Source organism: Leucoraja erinacea, chromosome 4, assembly GCF_028641065.1.
Source record: "Leucoraja erinacea ecotype New England chromosome 4, Leri_hhj_1, whole genome shotgun sequence".
Lineage (NCBI taxonomy): Eukaryota > Metazoa > Chordata > Chondrichthyes > Rajiformes > Rajidae > Leucoraja > Leucoraja erinaceus.
This window is the reverse complement of record NC_073380.1, coordinates 35,891,068-35,908,322: the sequence shown is the minus strand read 5'-3', so window position 1 is coordinate 35,908,322 and position 17,255 is coordinate 35,891,068. Positions and strand designations below refer to the sequence as shown.

Here is a 17,255-nt window from a genome sequence, read left to right as displayed (position 1 = left end):
TGATGAGTTCAGTGAGATAGTCATAAACTGGATGAGTATACCAATATCTGACTTTTAATGTGTCTGGGACATCTCATCTAGTACCCACTAGAGCAGGGGTGCCCAATCTTTTTCGTCCCATTTACCCTGGCAACTTTAATAGCACATAACAATGTTATTTCACTTATTTATGAATAACTAATGATGAACAGATACCAGTATACCAGAACCAAACAGTCAATGAGAAAAACTATGTTCAAATCCAGAATCAACAAATTTACCCCCTGGGTCAGTGAAATGTACCCCCGGGGGTAAATTTACCCCAGGTTGAGAACCCTTCAACTAGAGGATATTCCTCACCTTGTCATCCACATTAAAATTGGCGAGCGGGAATGTTCATAAGACTGGAAAATGCCACAGTCTTTGAAGGTAAAGTCACATAAAACTCTTCCAGAGTTATCATGCATTTGAAGTATAACGTATCATGAAGGGATACTGAATTAAGACAGTGCACCACTGAAAGGAAATAAATGCAGTGAAATTGTTGATAACATTTCTACTCCAAGTTTTTCCTTATGTGTACAACTTTATAGTATGAGATACAGTTTTCCAGGAGCAAATAAATGAAATCATAGCACAAACCCTTGTACAATGACATTTATGTCTCCAGTATTTTTCTTTGTTAGTTTTATAGTTACATACATGAGAGGGGTTGAAATATGTAAATCTCAGAATTATACATCAAATGTTACCATTAATGCATTAAAAAATATGTACAATTGAGAAAAAAAAAAAAACTTTTCAAGTTTATTTGAGAACCCAAAATCTTTCGCAGGGAACCAATAATGTTGTTAATATGTAAAATCAAGAGTGAATTTATTTGGCAAAGATAAATGTGTAAAATAAATACAAGAAACAATCAATCATTTTCTGCAAAGGAGAAACCCAGATGTGAGTTTTTTTTATTATTACCAAAGAAACTAATTCAATGTAGTAAGCATAATCACATAAATTGAGATGGTTGTGCCAACACAGTGAACTGGCACCCCAAAATATTTTTCAATGCTTACAAAATTACTTACAAACACCTCTATTTATTATTTCATAAATAGGCCCAACAGTTTCCATTAAAAAAGATTAAATATAGACATACAGTATGAAGAAACAATTATATATAGCCATATGTCGAGGTTATAACTTAGCTCTCTCCAATCAGTTGCTGTATCTAATAAACACCAGAGAAGCATTTGGCAGTTTTAAATTTTTTTTTACACAAAACGTATAGAATGACAAAATTACTAACCATGACACCATAGAAGATACAAAAACATCTATGTAGTACAAAATAAATGTGTTTTGCTTTTTAACACTTAAAAACTGTTCATGCTAGTCTATGAGAATTTGGGGTGCTTAATAAAATTGTTGGAAGCAACTTTGCAAATATATAACTATGAAACTGTTTTCTTACAAATTAAGCAAAAAATACTAATCTTGCAAATCTGGTCCCATTTAAATGATATCATTTCACTGGTCAGTGCCAGTATAAAGTTACGTTTTAGCTAGGAAACCCTTTTTATCATTTTATACTCTAAGAGAGTGCAACACATACCCTATTTACAAACTTGCTATGAGTGCTCTATCCATCAGTCAATGTTTTCACTGGTTAACTATCAACAACTGATGGAAGATCTGGGATCGTGGTCCCAGAACGACATAAAATTGCTAAGGCAGTTCACTACAGCAGCACTCCACAGCAAAACCAACAGTAAGCAAAATGATCCAAGTTTCCTTCAGAAATGAAGAGGGATGCTTGTCCAATAATAATCTTCGATGGAAAGACGCAAAATGATGGCCAATCCCACAAACTTTAAGTGCAAGCTCAAAGATCTAAGTGCTTAGCGACTTGTTCTCTAAAAAGACACAGAACTGCCTTGATACACTCCATTTTTGAAGACTTCCCTGCAGTCATCATAGGAAAGAATGGTATATCCTCAGGTAAGGTACAGCGTTTTATCCCTCTGCAAACTGTTACATAGAAAAAAACAGTGTTAATTTTTGCTTAAAACAAACAGAAACACAAAAATAAAACTTGTGCATCTTTTAAAATGTACTCAATATGAACCATATATTATAAAAGTTAACCAATTTATTGTCAGGGAACATGATAGTTATTGAAATGATTGCTGATTGAACAATTATATGTTTTTTAAGTCTTGACTAGGTCAATACACATAATGAATGATCTTTAAAACTTGGGTAAAGATTTATATTAGACAACATTTCCAGATGTGCTCCCCCATCCTCGTCTCACCCCAGAAATACTGCATATGTCAGTTTTCAGCCAGGAATAAATAAATGCAAGAGCATCCACCCAGAAAAGCCAATAAGCTTCCTCAATGTAAATTACATTGTAGGATTATAATGTCAAATTCATCAACAGTAAAACACAGCATCTTAAATGTACCAGTGTCTTGAACGGAACATGACAAGGGCATAGACCCAAAAAACTGAAGTAACTCAGTAAGGTAGCATCTGTGTAGAAAAGGAATAGGTGACATTTCAGGTAGAAGGGTCTCGACACAAAACGCCATGTATTCCTTTTCTCCAGAGATGCTGCCTGACCCACTGAGTTCCTCCAACTTTTTGTTTCTAACTTTGGTTTAAACCAGCATCTGCAGTTCCTTCCTACACATGACAAGGGCATAGTTTGCAGCCATTCAGATGAAGCGTAAATATCCATTTCCAACAAGCTTCCAACTTTTATCTTTGGTTTTGTGCTACTGGACCACATTCACACCAGATTTCAGCATAAAATGTTTTGAGACATTTCCAAGCCATTGCTGACTAGCTTATGTAGTAAACAAACAAATCACTGTTGCTCTGGCCTCCCGACGAACTAAGTGTTCCAATAGTTTGTATATCTCAAGCTGTTTTTCCACTGTTAGCTAGATCGGACTTAATGTTATTAACTAATACAAATTAACAACTATCATCAGTAAAAGTGATTTCTTACAGATAATTTCCTTAAAATAAATTTAAAGCACCAATATCTTTTTCAGAATGCAGGCAACATCAATTCTCATAAGTAGTAACCATTATTTAGTAGGAAGTTTTAACAACTAATCTGTCCCATGTGGCGGCACCTGATGGCAACCCAAGGTCTCGACGAACCATCGGCTCTAGAGGGCGGCGTCTTGATGGGGGAGGCGTAAGTCACGGGGTCATTATCTGAGTTGTTAGTTAAGGCTGGGCAACGCCCGTGTCAGCTGAGGAATAGGGAGCTATATGCAGAAGAATAAACACGTCTAGAGCACACATTTGTGTCCGTCTAGTTTTTGGCTGTACTCCTGCCAGTCCCCGCCACAATTGGTGACCCCAGCCACCCAGGAGTGTAATCCTGGAAGGAAAATTAAAAAAAAAACGCAATCTGCCGCTGCCGCCTACGAGGCCGACGTGGCCGAACTCAACGCGGTCTCCCTGAAGCTGCCTACATTTTGGACCTCGCAGCCGAGGATTTGGTTTCGCCAGGCCAAAACCCAATTTCACATCCGTGGCATTACAGCCGACGAGACTCGCTATCACTATGTGGTAAGCGCACTTGACCAGCAGACGGCCAGTCGGGTCATTCCTTAACTGGATAACCCGCCGGTCATGGGGAAACACACAGGCCTCAAGGAGCTGCTGCTTCGGATCTACGGGTCGAGCCGAATGCAGCGCGCCTGTCAGGTCCTTAACATGGGAGGGCTTGGCGACCGGATGCCCTCAGCCCTCAGCGAGATGCTAACGCTCATGGGCGACCACCTGCCCTGTCCACTCTTTGAATTTACCTACCGGCAGCAGTTGCCCAAGACCTCCACCAGCAGCTCGTGGGGGAGAGCTTTGAAGATCCCATCTAGCTAGCAGCCCGTGCTGATGAACTGTGGATCTCTGACCAGCAGCAGGTGGATGCGCTGGAATACCTGGAGCCGCTGGAATCCGCAGAATCGCTGGACCGGATTGATTCAATGACCAGGCAGGCTCAGAGGCCCAGGACCACGACCACATGAGGGCCACACCCACAGGAGCCACAGACAAGACAAGTGGCACAGGAGAGGAGGATGGCTGAGCAGGACCCAGGAGATCCAAGGCCAGTCATGTTCGTTTCCGGGAAACGGCAGCGTCGGCCGCCGATAGTCACTGCGGTGGCCGGCAGAATCCATCGACTGTACATCTGGGACCAGCGCTCAGGGCTCAGATTCTTGGTGGATACGGGGGCGGAGGTCAGCGTAGTGCCCCCATCTGGACATGACCTTCGTGCTGGTAAGAGGGTCCCCCATTAACTGTTGTGAATGGCAGTTCAATCCACACATATGGCATCTGCACGGTTCCTGTCATTTTTGGCATGTGCCATTTCACCTGGCCTTTCATCATCGCAGATGTGGCCCAGCCACTGCTGGGCGCAGATTTCTTGTGGGCGCAGTTGCTCCTCGTGGACGTGAAGGGCCAAAGTCTCGTCCACGTGTCAACTTTTGAGAAGATCTCCTTGCGCTCTACTGCGCCCACAGCGCCAGTCAGCAACCCTGCAGCGATGGTGGACAACGTCCACGACCAGGTACTGGCTGAGTTCCGGGACATTGTCACCCCCAAGTTCGGCTCGGCCAGCCTGAGGCACGGTGTCATGCACCGTATTCTAGCATTGGCTTCTCATAGTAAAGGCGGAGTTTCAGAATATGGAGCCCAACGGTATCGTTCGACGCTCCAACAGCCCATGGGCTTCCACGCTGCACATGGTGCCGAAGGTGTCCAGCGGTTGGAGGCTGTGTGGGGACTACCGCCATCTTAACGAGGCCACAACCGCTGACCGTTACCCTATTCCCCACATACAGGACTTCTCAGCCCATATGGCCAGGGCGAGGTTCTTCTCTAAGATCGACCTAGTCCGGGGATATCACCAGATCCCCGTGCGACCAGAGGATGTTCCCAAGACGGCAATTATCACCCCGTTCGGGTTGTTCGAGTTCCTGCGGATGCCCTTCGGCCTCAAGAATGCCGTGCAGACCTTTCAGGAACTAATGGACACCGTGGTGCGGGGGCTCGACTTCCTGTTTGTCTACTTGGACGACTTCCTTGTGGCAAGTCGCTCGCGAGAGGAACACTGCGCCTCAGTGACCATGGCCTCGTAATTAACCCGGGCAAGTGCCAATTTGGCCTTCGAGCCATCAACTTCCAGGGGCATCGGGTGACACGGAGCAGTGCCTGTGCCGGACAGGGTTGAGGCAATTCGCCAGTTCCCATGGCCTGCTACGGTACATGGCCTCTGGGAGTTCGTGGCGATGGTCACATTTTACCACCGGTTCATTCCGGCGGCTGCCAAACTTTTGCAGCCGCTTTTTCAGTTGCTGAAGGGCAAGCAGCGGCAGATACAATGGGACACTGTCGCCATGGCGGCGTTTGAAGGGGCGAAGGAGCCCTTGGCTAGGGCGATTATGCTCGTGCATCCGTCGGCCGACGCCCCCACGACCCTTACTGTGGATACCTCGGATTCTGCGTTCGGCTGCGTTTTGGAACAGTCTGTTAACGGCTGTTGGCGGCCTCTCACCTTCTTTAGCTGGCACCTGAGGGTTGCGGAGCAGCGCTACAGCGCTTTCGACCGGGAGTTGCTTGCCTTACACCTCGCAGTGTGGCAGTTCCGGTACTTCCTCGAGGGCCATTCCTTCATACCCTTCACGGACCACAAGCCCCTCATATTTGCGTTTGCGAAGGTTTCGAATCCTTGGTCCGCCCGTCAGCAGCGGCAGCTGGTGGCTATTCCGGAGTATACAACGGATGCTTTGTCCCGTCCGGCTATTGCAGCCGTGCTTAACCCGGCCTCGGGGATAGATTACTCCGGCTTGGCGGCGGCCCAGCTGGCGGACGATGAGATTCTGGCGTACCACACTGCGATCTCTGGCTTGGTACTTTAGGACGTGCCGTTGGGTTCCTCGGGTTCCATCCTCTGTGACGTATCCACGGGTCAGCAGAGCCCTATCATTCCGGCGGCCTAGCGCTGTCACGTATTTGGGGATGATCCATGGGCTGGCCCACCCATCCATCCGGGTGACGGTCGCTATGGTGGCCGCAAGGTTTATGTGGCACGGACTTCGGAAGCAGGTCGCTCGCTGGGCCCGGGCGTGCATCCTGTGCCAGACTTCAAAGCTGCATAGACACGTCTGGACACCCATTCAAGACTTCGCAGTGCCACGCTAGCGGTTCGATCACTGCCTCCGTCCCAGGGTGTTTCACACCTGCTTACGGTGGTCGACCGTTTTATGCAGTGGCCGGAGGCCATCCCGCTCATGGACACTTCAACGCAGTCGTGTGCTCGTGCCCTCGTAGCAGCCTGGATGGCCCGCTTTGGGGTTCCACTGCACATCACATCCGACCGGGGCGCCCAGTTCACATCCGAACTGTGATCTGCCATGGCCCACCTGTTGGGGACGCAGCTGCACCACACGACAGTGTACCATCCCCAATCAAATGGGTTGGTGTAGCGGTACCACCGCTGTCTGAAGGCCGCCCTGAAGGCTCGTCTCACAGGCCCTGGGTGGATGGACGAGTTGTTGTGGGTCTTGTTGGGGATTTGGACGGCCCTCAAGGAGGATCTGTCAACGTCCTCCACGGAGTTGGTGTATGGTGCTCCTCTCACCGTCCCCAGGGAGTTTGTCCCTGCTGCTGATGGGTACCAGGAACCCCCATCATCAGTGCTGATCCGCTTGCGGGAGAGAGTCGGCGCGCTATCTCCAATCCCAACATCGCGTCATGGAGTGGCCCCTTCCCATGTGCCACTGCTGCTGATGGGCTGCCCGTACTTTTTTCTTCGTTCTGCAACGGTGTCTGTGGCTCATTTGAAACCGGCCCACTTGGACCTGAGCGAGCCAGTCCATGTGGCTTAACTTCCCCGTCGTGGGCATCCGCCATCCCGGGCTCCCGGAGATTCTCCCGAACCGAGCAAGCCCCAGGGGCGCGGGATTGTATCTACGCGTTCGGGCCACCTCGTTCGAAGGTCCTGTGCGGTTCGGTGCCCCTGGTTCTTGGGGGGGGTCATGTGGCGGCACCTGATAGCAACCCAAGGTCATGACGAACCATCGGCTCTAGAGGGCGGAGTCTTGGTGGGGGAGGCGCGAGTCACGGGGTCATTATCTGAGTTGCTATTTAAGGCCGGGCAACGCCCGCGTCAGCTGAGGAGTAGGGAGCTGTATAAACATGTCTAGAGCACATACTTGTGTCCAACTAGTTTTTGGCTGTACTCCTGCCAGTTTTCGCCACACCCATATCTAAATGCATTTAGAATCCAGCTTACCTGCCAACTATACTTTAGGAGAGCAAAATTTGGTGCTTTCAAATCAGTATTGCCAGATTGGAGCACAATGATATAGACAACAACTTGTGCTCTATTTGCATTTAGCAGGAAGAAAGTCCCCTTCCTCTCTTATCCCATTATTTGGGCTTTTTAAAGGAAACTCATGGGTTTATTGATGCAATTATTTGCAGGTATAGTGCCAATGCATTTATAGTACGACAGTTGGATTGAGATACTATTTGATGCTTGAAGTCTTTGTGGCACTATATTATGCGCACATGGATAGAAGATTATGCATTTCACTTCAATGCTCCCGCACAATCCCAGACACACAAGTTCTCACTTTCCATTTCTTCAGCAATGCAGAATGACAGCGCGAAATAGGCAGGCAATTCAAGGCAATGTTCTACGTGAATAGGAGGTGGGAAAGACCCCTTTTCCTTTTTATGGAAGTCCTTCAAGGTTAATGTGTTGTGGACAGTGCATCAGACACCCCAGCTGAAATAAGTCAAAGGCAGCAACCACAAAACTCTAGGAACAATTCAGGCCAGAACCATATTTCCAATGGCAATGCTATCTGGCTTTTCAGGCTGATTAACATTAAGCACACATTGTAGTATTCAGCATTCTGGGAGCTTAAAAACCTACTATACTTTAGGACAGCAAAATTGATTTAATTCTCCATTAGTAGAAAGCAGTAGTGTGGCTGTTCCAATGCAAGAGGATCCAGGATCCCAAAGATATGTGGGTTGGTAGACTAATTGGCTATTGTAAATTACCTTAGAATTTAGCTGTATCTCTCTTTCTCTAAGGCTCTATGATTCTCATGCTTCTGCTACTTAAACTGCATCTCAAGGATCAACAAAGTGGGATCCAAGATTCTTTGTGGTCTGCTTTATGTTACATAATGTTGCAATCAAATGGGCTCAGAGCTTCCCACCAGTCGATAATAATGAGAATCAGGCAGGAAGTTATTTGGGAAAAGCCTTTTTGGTCAATGAACAATTCACCAGACATAGTTTTCAATAAACAGAATCCCCTATCCCTATTCAAGCACAGTTCCTATCTGCCTTTCCCTCTGCTCTTGACCATAATGTCAAGGTTTATGTGAATAACAAAGAACATTCCAAATCATATTTCTATATCTTTCATCAATCCTTTTACAAACCATTTGCAGTTTATCCTATCAGGGACCCACAACTTTATCTTCTGATGGAAATTCTACATTAATATTCTTAGCTTCGTACAATAATTGTTTTCAAGATTCTATACCATTCCCTGCCTTCTAATGATATCCTCTCTCTCCTGAGCTACAATTTCCCTCTATATTTATATGTACTTTTAAAAAATAATTACATTGTTATTTCCATTAAAAAATAACAATAGTCTGAAATCCCCCGCGACTTCACTAAACTTGCTGGCATTTTTTGAAATTTTGCCCCCTGATTTTTTATCAAGTACTTTAAATAAAAAGTAAATCAATGTATCATCAGTTGTGATTGTTGTGAAGCTCCTCCCCATTTCCAGTACTATGCAAGAACAAAATAAATAATCGTTAGAATAGATTGATGTTTGCTAAATCTAAATCTTTTATCCTCTGTCTTCTTCATATTGTGTTATTTAAACTCCAAACATCTATATCTACACGCATCTGTGTCTCACATCATTTTGAAGATTCAGATCTTGTTTGGCGTAGGCTTGTTTTCTCCAGTGTAAAGAGGTTAAGCCATACAAGTAAACAAACAGATTACAAATTGATTAGGACGCATAAAAGCAGGCCAGCTAACTTATGGCTATTGGAATTCAATGTAAATAACTGCAATGTTAATATATATTATAGGCAGGAAATGTATATAATCCATTAGCAGAAGCAGATAAAATGTTTGAGGGTATTTAACTGATATTCCGTTTAAATGTTTTAATCATTGTGATGATGCGATAAATGAACCTAATTAGCTTTTAGGGTTAGGCTGCTAATTGAAACAAGACATTATAACTTTGAACACAATACTTATTTTTCTTAGGCGTTAAATTTCACTTGGGCTCTGCACTGATGTGCAGGCTCTGTTACTTATGCAACTCCCTCCCTTTAGAAGTTGCTTCTCGATGACTAAGCACAATGAGAGGAAAATAACCCCTTTTCAAAAATAATAGTTTGCAAGTTCGGTCATCTGTTACATAGAAACATAGACATAGAAATTAGGTGCAGGAGTAGGCCATTCGGCCCTTCGAGCCTGCACCGCCATTCAATATGATCATGGCTGATCATCCAACTCAGTATCCCGTACCTGTCTTCTCTCCATACCCTCTGATCCCCTTAGCCACAAGGGCCACATCTAACTCCCTCTTAAATATAGCCAATGAACTGGCCTCAACTACCCTCTGCGGCAGAGAGTTCCAGAGATTCACCAATCTCTGTGTGAAAAAAGTTCTTCTCATCTCGGTTTTAAAGGATTTCCCCCTTATCCTTAAGCTGGGACCCCTTGTCCTGGACTTCCCCAACATCGGGAGCAATCTTCCTGCATTTTGCCTGTCCAACCCCTTAAGAATTTTGTAAGTTTCTATAAGATCCCCTCTCAATCTCCTAAATTCTAGAGAGTATAAACCAAGTCTATCCAGTCTTTCTTCATACAACAGTCCTGACATCCCAGGAATCAGTCTGGTGAACCTTCTCTGCACACCCTCTATGGCAATAATGTCCTTCCTCAGATTTGGAGCCCAAAACTGTACGCAATACTCCAGGTGTGGTCTCACCAAGACCCTGTACAACTGCAGTAGAACCTCCCTGCTCCTATACTCAAATCCTGTTGCCACAATAAAATGGAAATGTCAGGTGGTTCTGAGGATGATGTACATGATAATTCCGTGAGGTGTGTCTCTAGAGTATATGGGTGTGCATTCTGAGCTTTATATCTTGGTATTCACGCTTGCCTATTGCATCCAATTTGAGTTACTCCAGCATTTTTGTGTCTATCTTTGGTTTAAACCAGCATCTGCACTTTCTTCCTACACATTAATTGCATCCAAAATGTTAGAACATTAGAATCTGTCTCCTCCAAGTCACAAATGAATTTTGGATCTGGAAGGGCATCTCAGCTCATCCAATCAAATTAAACTTGGAGTTCCATGTCCCATGAACGAGCATTTGTTGTTAAATAGCTCTGGGAATTTGCTATTTTTTGACAGACTTTTTCGTCTGTATGTATGCGTTTGAAGGAAGTTTTTCCACTGTCTATTCTAAATTTGCCATTTATAGTTATAAAATATTTGTTATTGTTCTAATCACAGTTTAATTTACATTTCCTGAACATTTACAGTCTTTCCATATATGATGCCCTCGGCAAAATTATAATGCTAAATAACCCAAGATGTTGGGATGCTTTTCAGGAATACCCCTCTGTCCCTCTTCCACCACTCCCCCTACCCCTCTCCTCCTACATCCCCACACAGCTACCCCTCATGCTCCCCCTTCTTCCTCTCCCCCTTTCCCCTCCCCCACTCTCCCTCCCCACTCTTTCCTCTCTCCCCCCCCCTTCCCCTCTCCCACCCCCTTCCCCTCCCCCCCGCCCCTCCCCTATCCCTCTGTCCCCCTCCCTCTCCCCTCCCTCCCCACTCATGCCCTTCCCCTCCACTCTCCCTCCCTCCCCCCCCCTCTCCCCTCCCTCCCCTACCCTCCCTCTCCTTTACCTCTCCCAAATCTCTCACCCCCCCCCTACCCGCTTCCTTTCCTCAAATCTCCTTCCTCCTCCTCCCTCCCCTCTTCTCACCCCCCCTCCCTCCACCTGTGTATTTGGGGGGTGGTTAATGTGAGTGTGATGCCGCAGCCCCCCCCCCCCCCCCCCACACAAACACTGTTGGGGAAATAGACCCAACGGGTCTGCACTTGGTCTAGTCTCTTTTAAACTTTGCTGCTCTCACCTTAAAGCTATGTCCACTAATAATTATCTGCCTCGGAGGGCGGTGGAGGCTGGTTCTCTGGATACTTTCAAGAGAGAGCTAGATAGGGCTCTTACAGTTAGGGGATATGGGCAGAAGGCAAGAACGGGGTACTGATAGGGGATGATCAGCCATGATCACATTGAATGGTGGTGCTGGCTTGAAGGGCCGAATGGCCTACTCCTGCACCTATTGTCTATTGTCTAATATTTGATATTCCCATCCAGGGAAAGATGTTCTGACTTTCTGTGTATGGAAGAACTGCAGATGCTGGTTTAAATCAAAGGTAGACACAAAATGCTGGAGTAAGTCAACAGGTGAGGCAGCATCTCTGGAGAGAAGGAATGGGTGACGTTTCGGGTTGAGACCCTTCTTCAGACTTTCTACCGTAACTATGGCTCTCAGAATTTTAGATACTTCTATCAGGTCTCCCGCAACCTCTGGTGTTCCAGAGAAACCAATTCAAGTCTGTACAACTTCCCCCTGCAGCTAATACCCCCATTTCCAGCATCATTCTGGTAAACCTTCCCCGCACCACTCTAGAGCCTCCACATCCTACCTGTAATGAGGCGACTAAATAGAAATTAAATCTAACTATTTGAATAGTATGTTATTGTACTTTTCCATGTTTCACATCATGCCAATTTCACTATCCTAATAATTCCCAGGAATTATCACTTTCTTCATTTTCTAGATTACATATGAACAATGAAGAGAATACATGGACATTTTATACATTATAAATGGAATTATATTAATTCCAATTATGCATTCATTTCTGTCTACTTTGGGCTTTCAAGTGGATGTGTTATTATGCTAGAACAAGATGTCGTATTTCGCTGGTAACTCTCTGCATGCTCAATGTGTTTTTAAAGAACTCTCCTGTAGTCCACAAGATCGTTCAAAGCCAGTCTTCAATAGATCAAGCAATATTAGCTGACAAGCAGTAAGTGGACTAAGACATGAAAATGTAGTTTAACATTTATTATAGAGTAATTTCCTTGCAATTTCCCTTAAGTTTTTCCCAAATCGTCATCATAATTTAGGTGGCAAATTGCTGGAAATTCTAGATGTATATATGCTGAAGCAGCAGCAGCCAATGGAGGGAACCCAAAGGAAATTCCCAGCAATATATCCTTGGATTATATTTAGATTCTTATTATTCTTCTATCCAAATTTATAATAGAAGCTTGTAATGCTGATAACATCTAACTACAGCATCTCAAGCATGGACAGTTTCCATTAAAAGTGTGAACATATGAATTTTGTTAACGGATCAAGTTGGAATGAAATTCCATAAGCTATATGCACCCAAGCACATTAGGGAATCTAGCTTGTTTAAATGCATTCTATCAGCTTTAATTGCTACATTCAATGATGTGGCCTTATCAAGTAGCTTTTTTTCTCCAGCGCTGGAGTGATTCAGCGGGTCCAGCCGAGAGGTAGCAGGGGAGGTGGTGTGGGCCAGTGTCAGTAGCCCAGCCTGGCAGTGAAGGTCAGTCAGTTTAGTTTAGTTTATTTTTTAGTTTAGTTTGGAGATACAATGCGGAAACAGGCTCTTCGGCTCTCTAGGTCCATGCCGACCAGCGATCCCCGCCCACTTACACACTTACACTATCCTACATACACTAGGGACAATTTACAATTATATCATGCCAATTAACCTACAAACCTGTACATCTTTGGAGTGTGGGAGGAAACTGGAGATCCCAGAGAAAACTCATGAAGGCCACGGGTGGAATGTACAAACTCTGTACAGGCAAGCACACATAGTCAGGATCAAACTCAGGTCCCTTTGCTGTAAGGCAGCAACTCTACCTCTGCACCACCGTGCCACCTAGAGCCGGCCGAGGAGGTTGTGAGGGTGAGGAGTGGCACGGTGGCCTGACCTGGAAGCAGCCAGGAAGGCAGCGCAAGCTGAGAGTGGCGTCGGCAGCCCAGCCTGGGAGCGGCTGGGGGGGGGGGGGGGGGGGGGGGGGGGGGTGGTGTGGGCCCGGGCTAGTGTCGTCAGTCCAGCCTGGTGGTGAAGGTCGGTAGGCCCGTCCATTATAACCCAAATCGTTATAAAGAGGTCCGTAATAACAAGGGTTTACTGTAGTTGATAAACTAATGCATTTTTTAAAAATTGAAAAAATACTCCTAATTTCTCTTTCGTACTGCCTGCCATACAGTACAGGTGTCACTGATAATTCCAAAATGCTGATAACTCTTGTGGACAACTCTTTTTCCCTTTGCATTATCACGACTTTAAGATGTGGATGTTTACTCAACTGATCCAGAAACACTTCCCATCCCACATTAGAAACACATTTGTATTTGTCAAAAATCTATAAAAATAGAAAAAAACTCATATCCTTTAACTCATATCCATATCAAAACTATTCCTTTATTTTACTCATGCACTAATGCAGACAAACAAACAAAAACTTAAGCATGCAATAATAGCTCATTGACTCCATTTAAAATAAGAAGCTGTGGCTGTCATTTTACATGAAACCACTGACCACTAACCCATTGTTGCAGTAGTCATTCCAGTCAACACTCTGTGGTGGGGGATTTCGGCAAACTGGGCGGACGCAGTCCATTGTTGGAGTAGCAACAGGTGCAGCTGTAGATGTTGAGTTGATTATGTTCTGAAACTCAGATTGCAAGAATCCCTGAAGCAGAAAATAACATGTACTTTCAGGGTTGTCAGTCATGAAATAAAAAAAATGAAAAGTGAATTCACTGTTTTTTTCCCATTCTGTTTTCTGTTAACAAATAATCACTTTGAATAGGGTGGTGGGTGGGGATGAGAACCACAAATATCCAATTTTATTTTTAAGTAACAAAACATTTACAACACTAAGAGAATGCATGGATTATTGAATGAATGTTGATCTTTGAAGCATTGCCCATATATGATTTTCACATAGGTATCAAATGCATAGCATCAAAAGATTATGAAAAGTTTGTGTTGAGTGTGCAGGAGCAGAGAAAGGATTTATGATGGGAATTTGCTACAGCACAAGCAGATCTGCATCAAACCCAAAATATGTTTAAACCTTTATTTTCCATTCCTAATTGGGCCAATTTTTCACTTATTTAAAATATTTTTTAATTCTAGAAAATGAGTACCATTGAGGGCTTGACTTATGCGGATGACACAGCTCCTGAGGGGATGCAGTTGCTTTTACAGATACTATCCATAGACTATTATCTAAGGTGGGAAAGGGGGAGTCTGTGATATGAAGGACTGCCCCAAGCGTTTGTGCTTTCATTGAGATTTGTGCAGGAGCAGACAGGGTCTTGGTGAAACACCTGGAGTATTGCGTACAGTTTTGGTTATGAGGATGGGAATTTGCTACAGCACCAAGATTCCTGGGATCTGCATCAAACCCAAAATATGATTTATAAACTTACTCTTAGGGGTTTTCCATCCCTAATCCAGGTGGGTCACAGCTTAAGGATAAAGGGGAAATTTTCGAAAGAAGAACTTTTTTCACACAGAGAGTGGTGAATCACTTATGAGGCCCCAGTTTTAATGGCTACAATATGGAGAGAAGGCAGGTGATACTGATATGATCTCTAGCATGAACTAGGTAATGATCCAAGTTCCATGTTTCCATATTTGCCAATTCATATCACATCACTTTTTAACCTCCAAGGCCAGTGGAAATTTGGGACAAATGTTACATTTTTTAATGTCCTCATTCTACTTTTCTTTCAGTCCAAGTTATCGCTCAAATCAGATGGATGGAATCAGGAATTCCAGTTGACACACCTGAATAAATTTGAATGAAACTTGTTGAATTTGTTCTGGTGGCCATGTCTTCTCAAAAGTATTAATGTAACATGTTGGGGTAATGCAATAAATCTATCCAACACATCCTAAATGTTTAATGTCATCATGGCATTGCATTTGAAAATGATGTACAAACATAATTCTAAAATAATCACTTCACTGTGCTTTGCAAGCAGCAGATTTACTAAAAGTACAATCAAATAAATACAGAATGTGCAATTTAGTGATAGACTGTAACTCAGTCACGACCTGAATATATTTTGCTCACTGGTCCACTGACTAAGACAGAAACAATTAAGTAAATGAAGGCAGTCCAGTGCAAAAACTTTTGTGTGGAATGCAAATGTCACAAATTGATAAGATGCAGGTTCATGTAGACGTGATATTAAAATGTGATGAGTTCTCGATTTCAGCAGACACTAAAAATAGCCTGACAAGAAGCAAAATAGGGCAAGTCAGAATACGAGTCACTTTGAGGTCCCTGCTCAGGATTTCTGGTTCTGGATATACTGGACAGGGAGAGGCCTGTATGAGGGTTCCTTGCTTCTCAGTATGACATGGATGGATGCTTTTGGTAGGGGATAGAAAAAAAATGAATGAAAGCAAAGGCCTATCCCACTTGGGCGTCATTTGTGCGTCACGCAGGCGGCGCACGAAGATTTTATGAATCCCTAAATCCTGGGGCATCGCGCATCACTGCCTACGTCACCACGCAACATGCGCACATAATGCACGCCATGGGCGCATCACGCGCGCTACGTGATGTCGTGTAAATGACGCGCAAATGATGCCCAAAGTGGGACAGGCCCTTCAGAAACCTTTACTCTTCTTGGAAATCATAACTAATTTTAATGCAACGTTTAGCAAGCTTCCTAATAAGATTTACTGTAAATACAGTTTGTCTCAATTCAATACTCTGGTCATCTAGATATAACTTAATAGAATTCAGAATGGAATATTTGTTTGGGATATTTAGACACATAGTGTGTCTGCATGTACTCTATAAAGCACAAGTAGGTTAGTAAACAAGTTGAGCTGAATGAACATCGAGGGAGAAGAAACTAGCTTTTTTTCTAGCTATCATTACTATTAATCTTGATAAATATAAATGCAATGATAGTTAATCTCTGGAACATACATTTGGCTCTGGCTGAAAGAGCAGGCAGCAGGTGGCCGGGTATTTTATTTAACTCTATCTATTCATGTATTGTTCTCCAAATTACTCTCCTTCATTCACACACAAAGGCACCATCTGCTTCTCTTTTATCTTCAGAGTCTCAACTAACCAAAATTCAGCCTAACACAGCTTTTTATTGGAAGTTCATGGAAAAGAAATACCACCAAAAGGCCAAAAATAACAATCCAGAGAAAACAGAACAACGGAGAAAATAGAAAAAAGGCATAATTTTACATTGAAACAACGTGGATCCCGGAAAACAAGGATACATCTTGCAATTGGACATATTTAAAGAAACATTCTATTGGTTGGAGGAAAATTTGCTTTGAACCAAATTCACTTTATGAAGTCACTAAATCCTTAAATATTTTATGTGTTGTAATGAGATGTCCTTCAACAGAAGTGACATTTCATTTCTCAAAACGGTGTTTTAGTTAAATTATATGAATAAATCCATACGTGTTCAGTTCTGTCTTGAACCTTCAATAGATTAAGGTTATGAATTTGAATTTGATCATATCTTTTGGACGTGTGCAAATTAAATTGGTGTAGTTTGTGCTCAAAGGCTCCTTCTGACTAAGACAGCTGAAGTGGAATTCTGTGCCAAGTAAACAGCAATGACTGTTCTCTATCAAGCATTCATGAAGTCTGATGAAAGATAAATCGAGCTGAAAAATTAATGCAAAGAAGTCTAATTACAAAATACTGGACACTTTACAGTTTGATCCTGCAGCAACAATTAACAGCTGTTTTTCTCTGATTGGTGGCATTCATGCTTAGAATTTTAAATTTCATTTTTATGTGCTAGACTGGAATCAAAAAGGGGGCCCAATGGAGATTAATTTGGTGTCAGAGGGGACATTTGCTCTGTAATTAGATTTTGCGTCCTAGCAATTTGCTCTGCTGCTGTACTAAGTCTTATGAAGCCTGCAGCAAAATAGAACACAGATCTTCATCTCTGCACTTTACTGTGAACTAATTTCATTTCCTGCCTATCTGAAGAGGTGTTTTCATCAGACATCAGGGTTTTTGTCTTCGTGGCTGATTTATTCATCAATCTC

General features: G+C 43.6%; 1 protein-coding gene across 2 annotated transcripts in view; it reads right to left on the bottom strand.

Annotated features, from left to right (window-relative positions):
* Window positions 1-902: 902 nt before the first annotated feature.
* tox (thymocyte selection-associated high mobility group box) overlaps window positions 903-17,255 on the bottom strand; it is a 217,209-nt gene continuing 200,856 nt past the window's right edge. For both annotated transcript variants that reach the window (XM_055634021.1, XM_055634020.1), the window contains 2 exons: window positions 13,745-13,890; window positions 903-2,004 (listed from right to left, as the gene is read on the bottom strand). In XM_055634021.1, coding sequence (XP_055489996.1) covers window positions 1,971-2,004; window positions 13,745-13,890 — 180 coding nt within the window. In that variant the 3' untranslated portion in view covers window positions 903-1,970. The remainder of the gene's footprint in view (window positions 2,005-13,744; window positions 13,891-17,255) is intronic.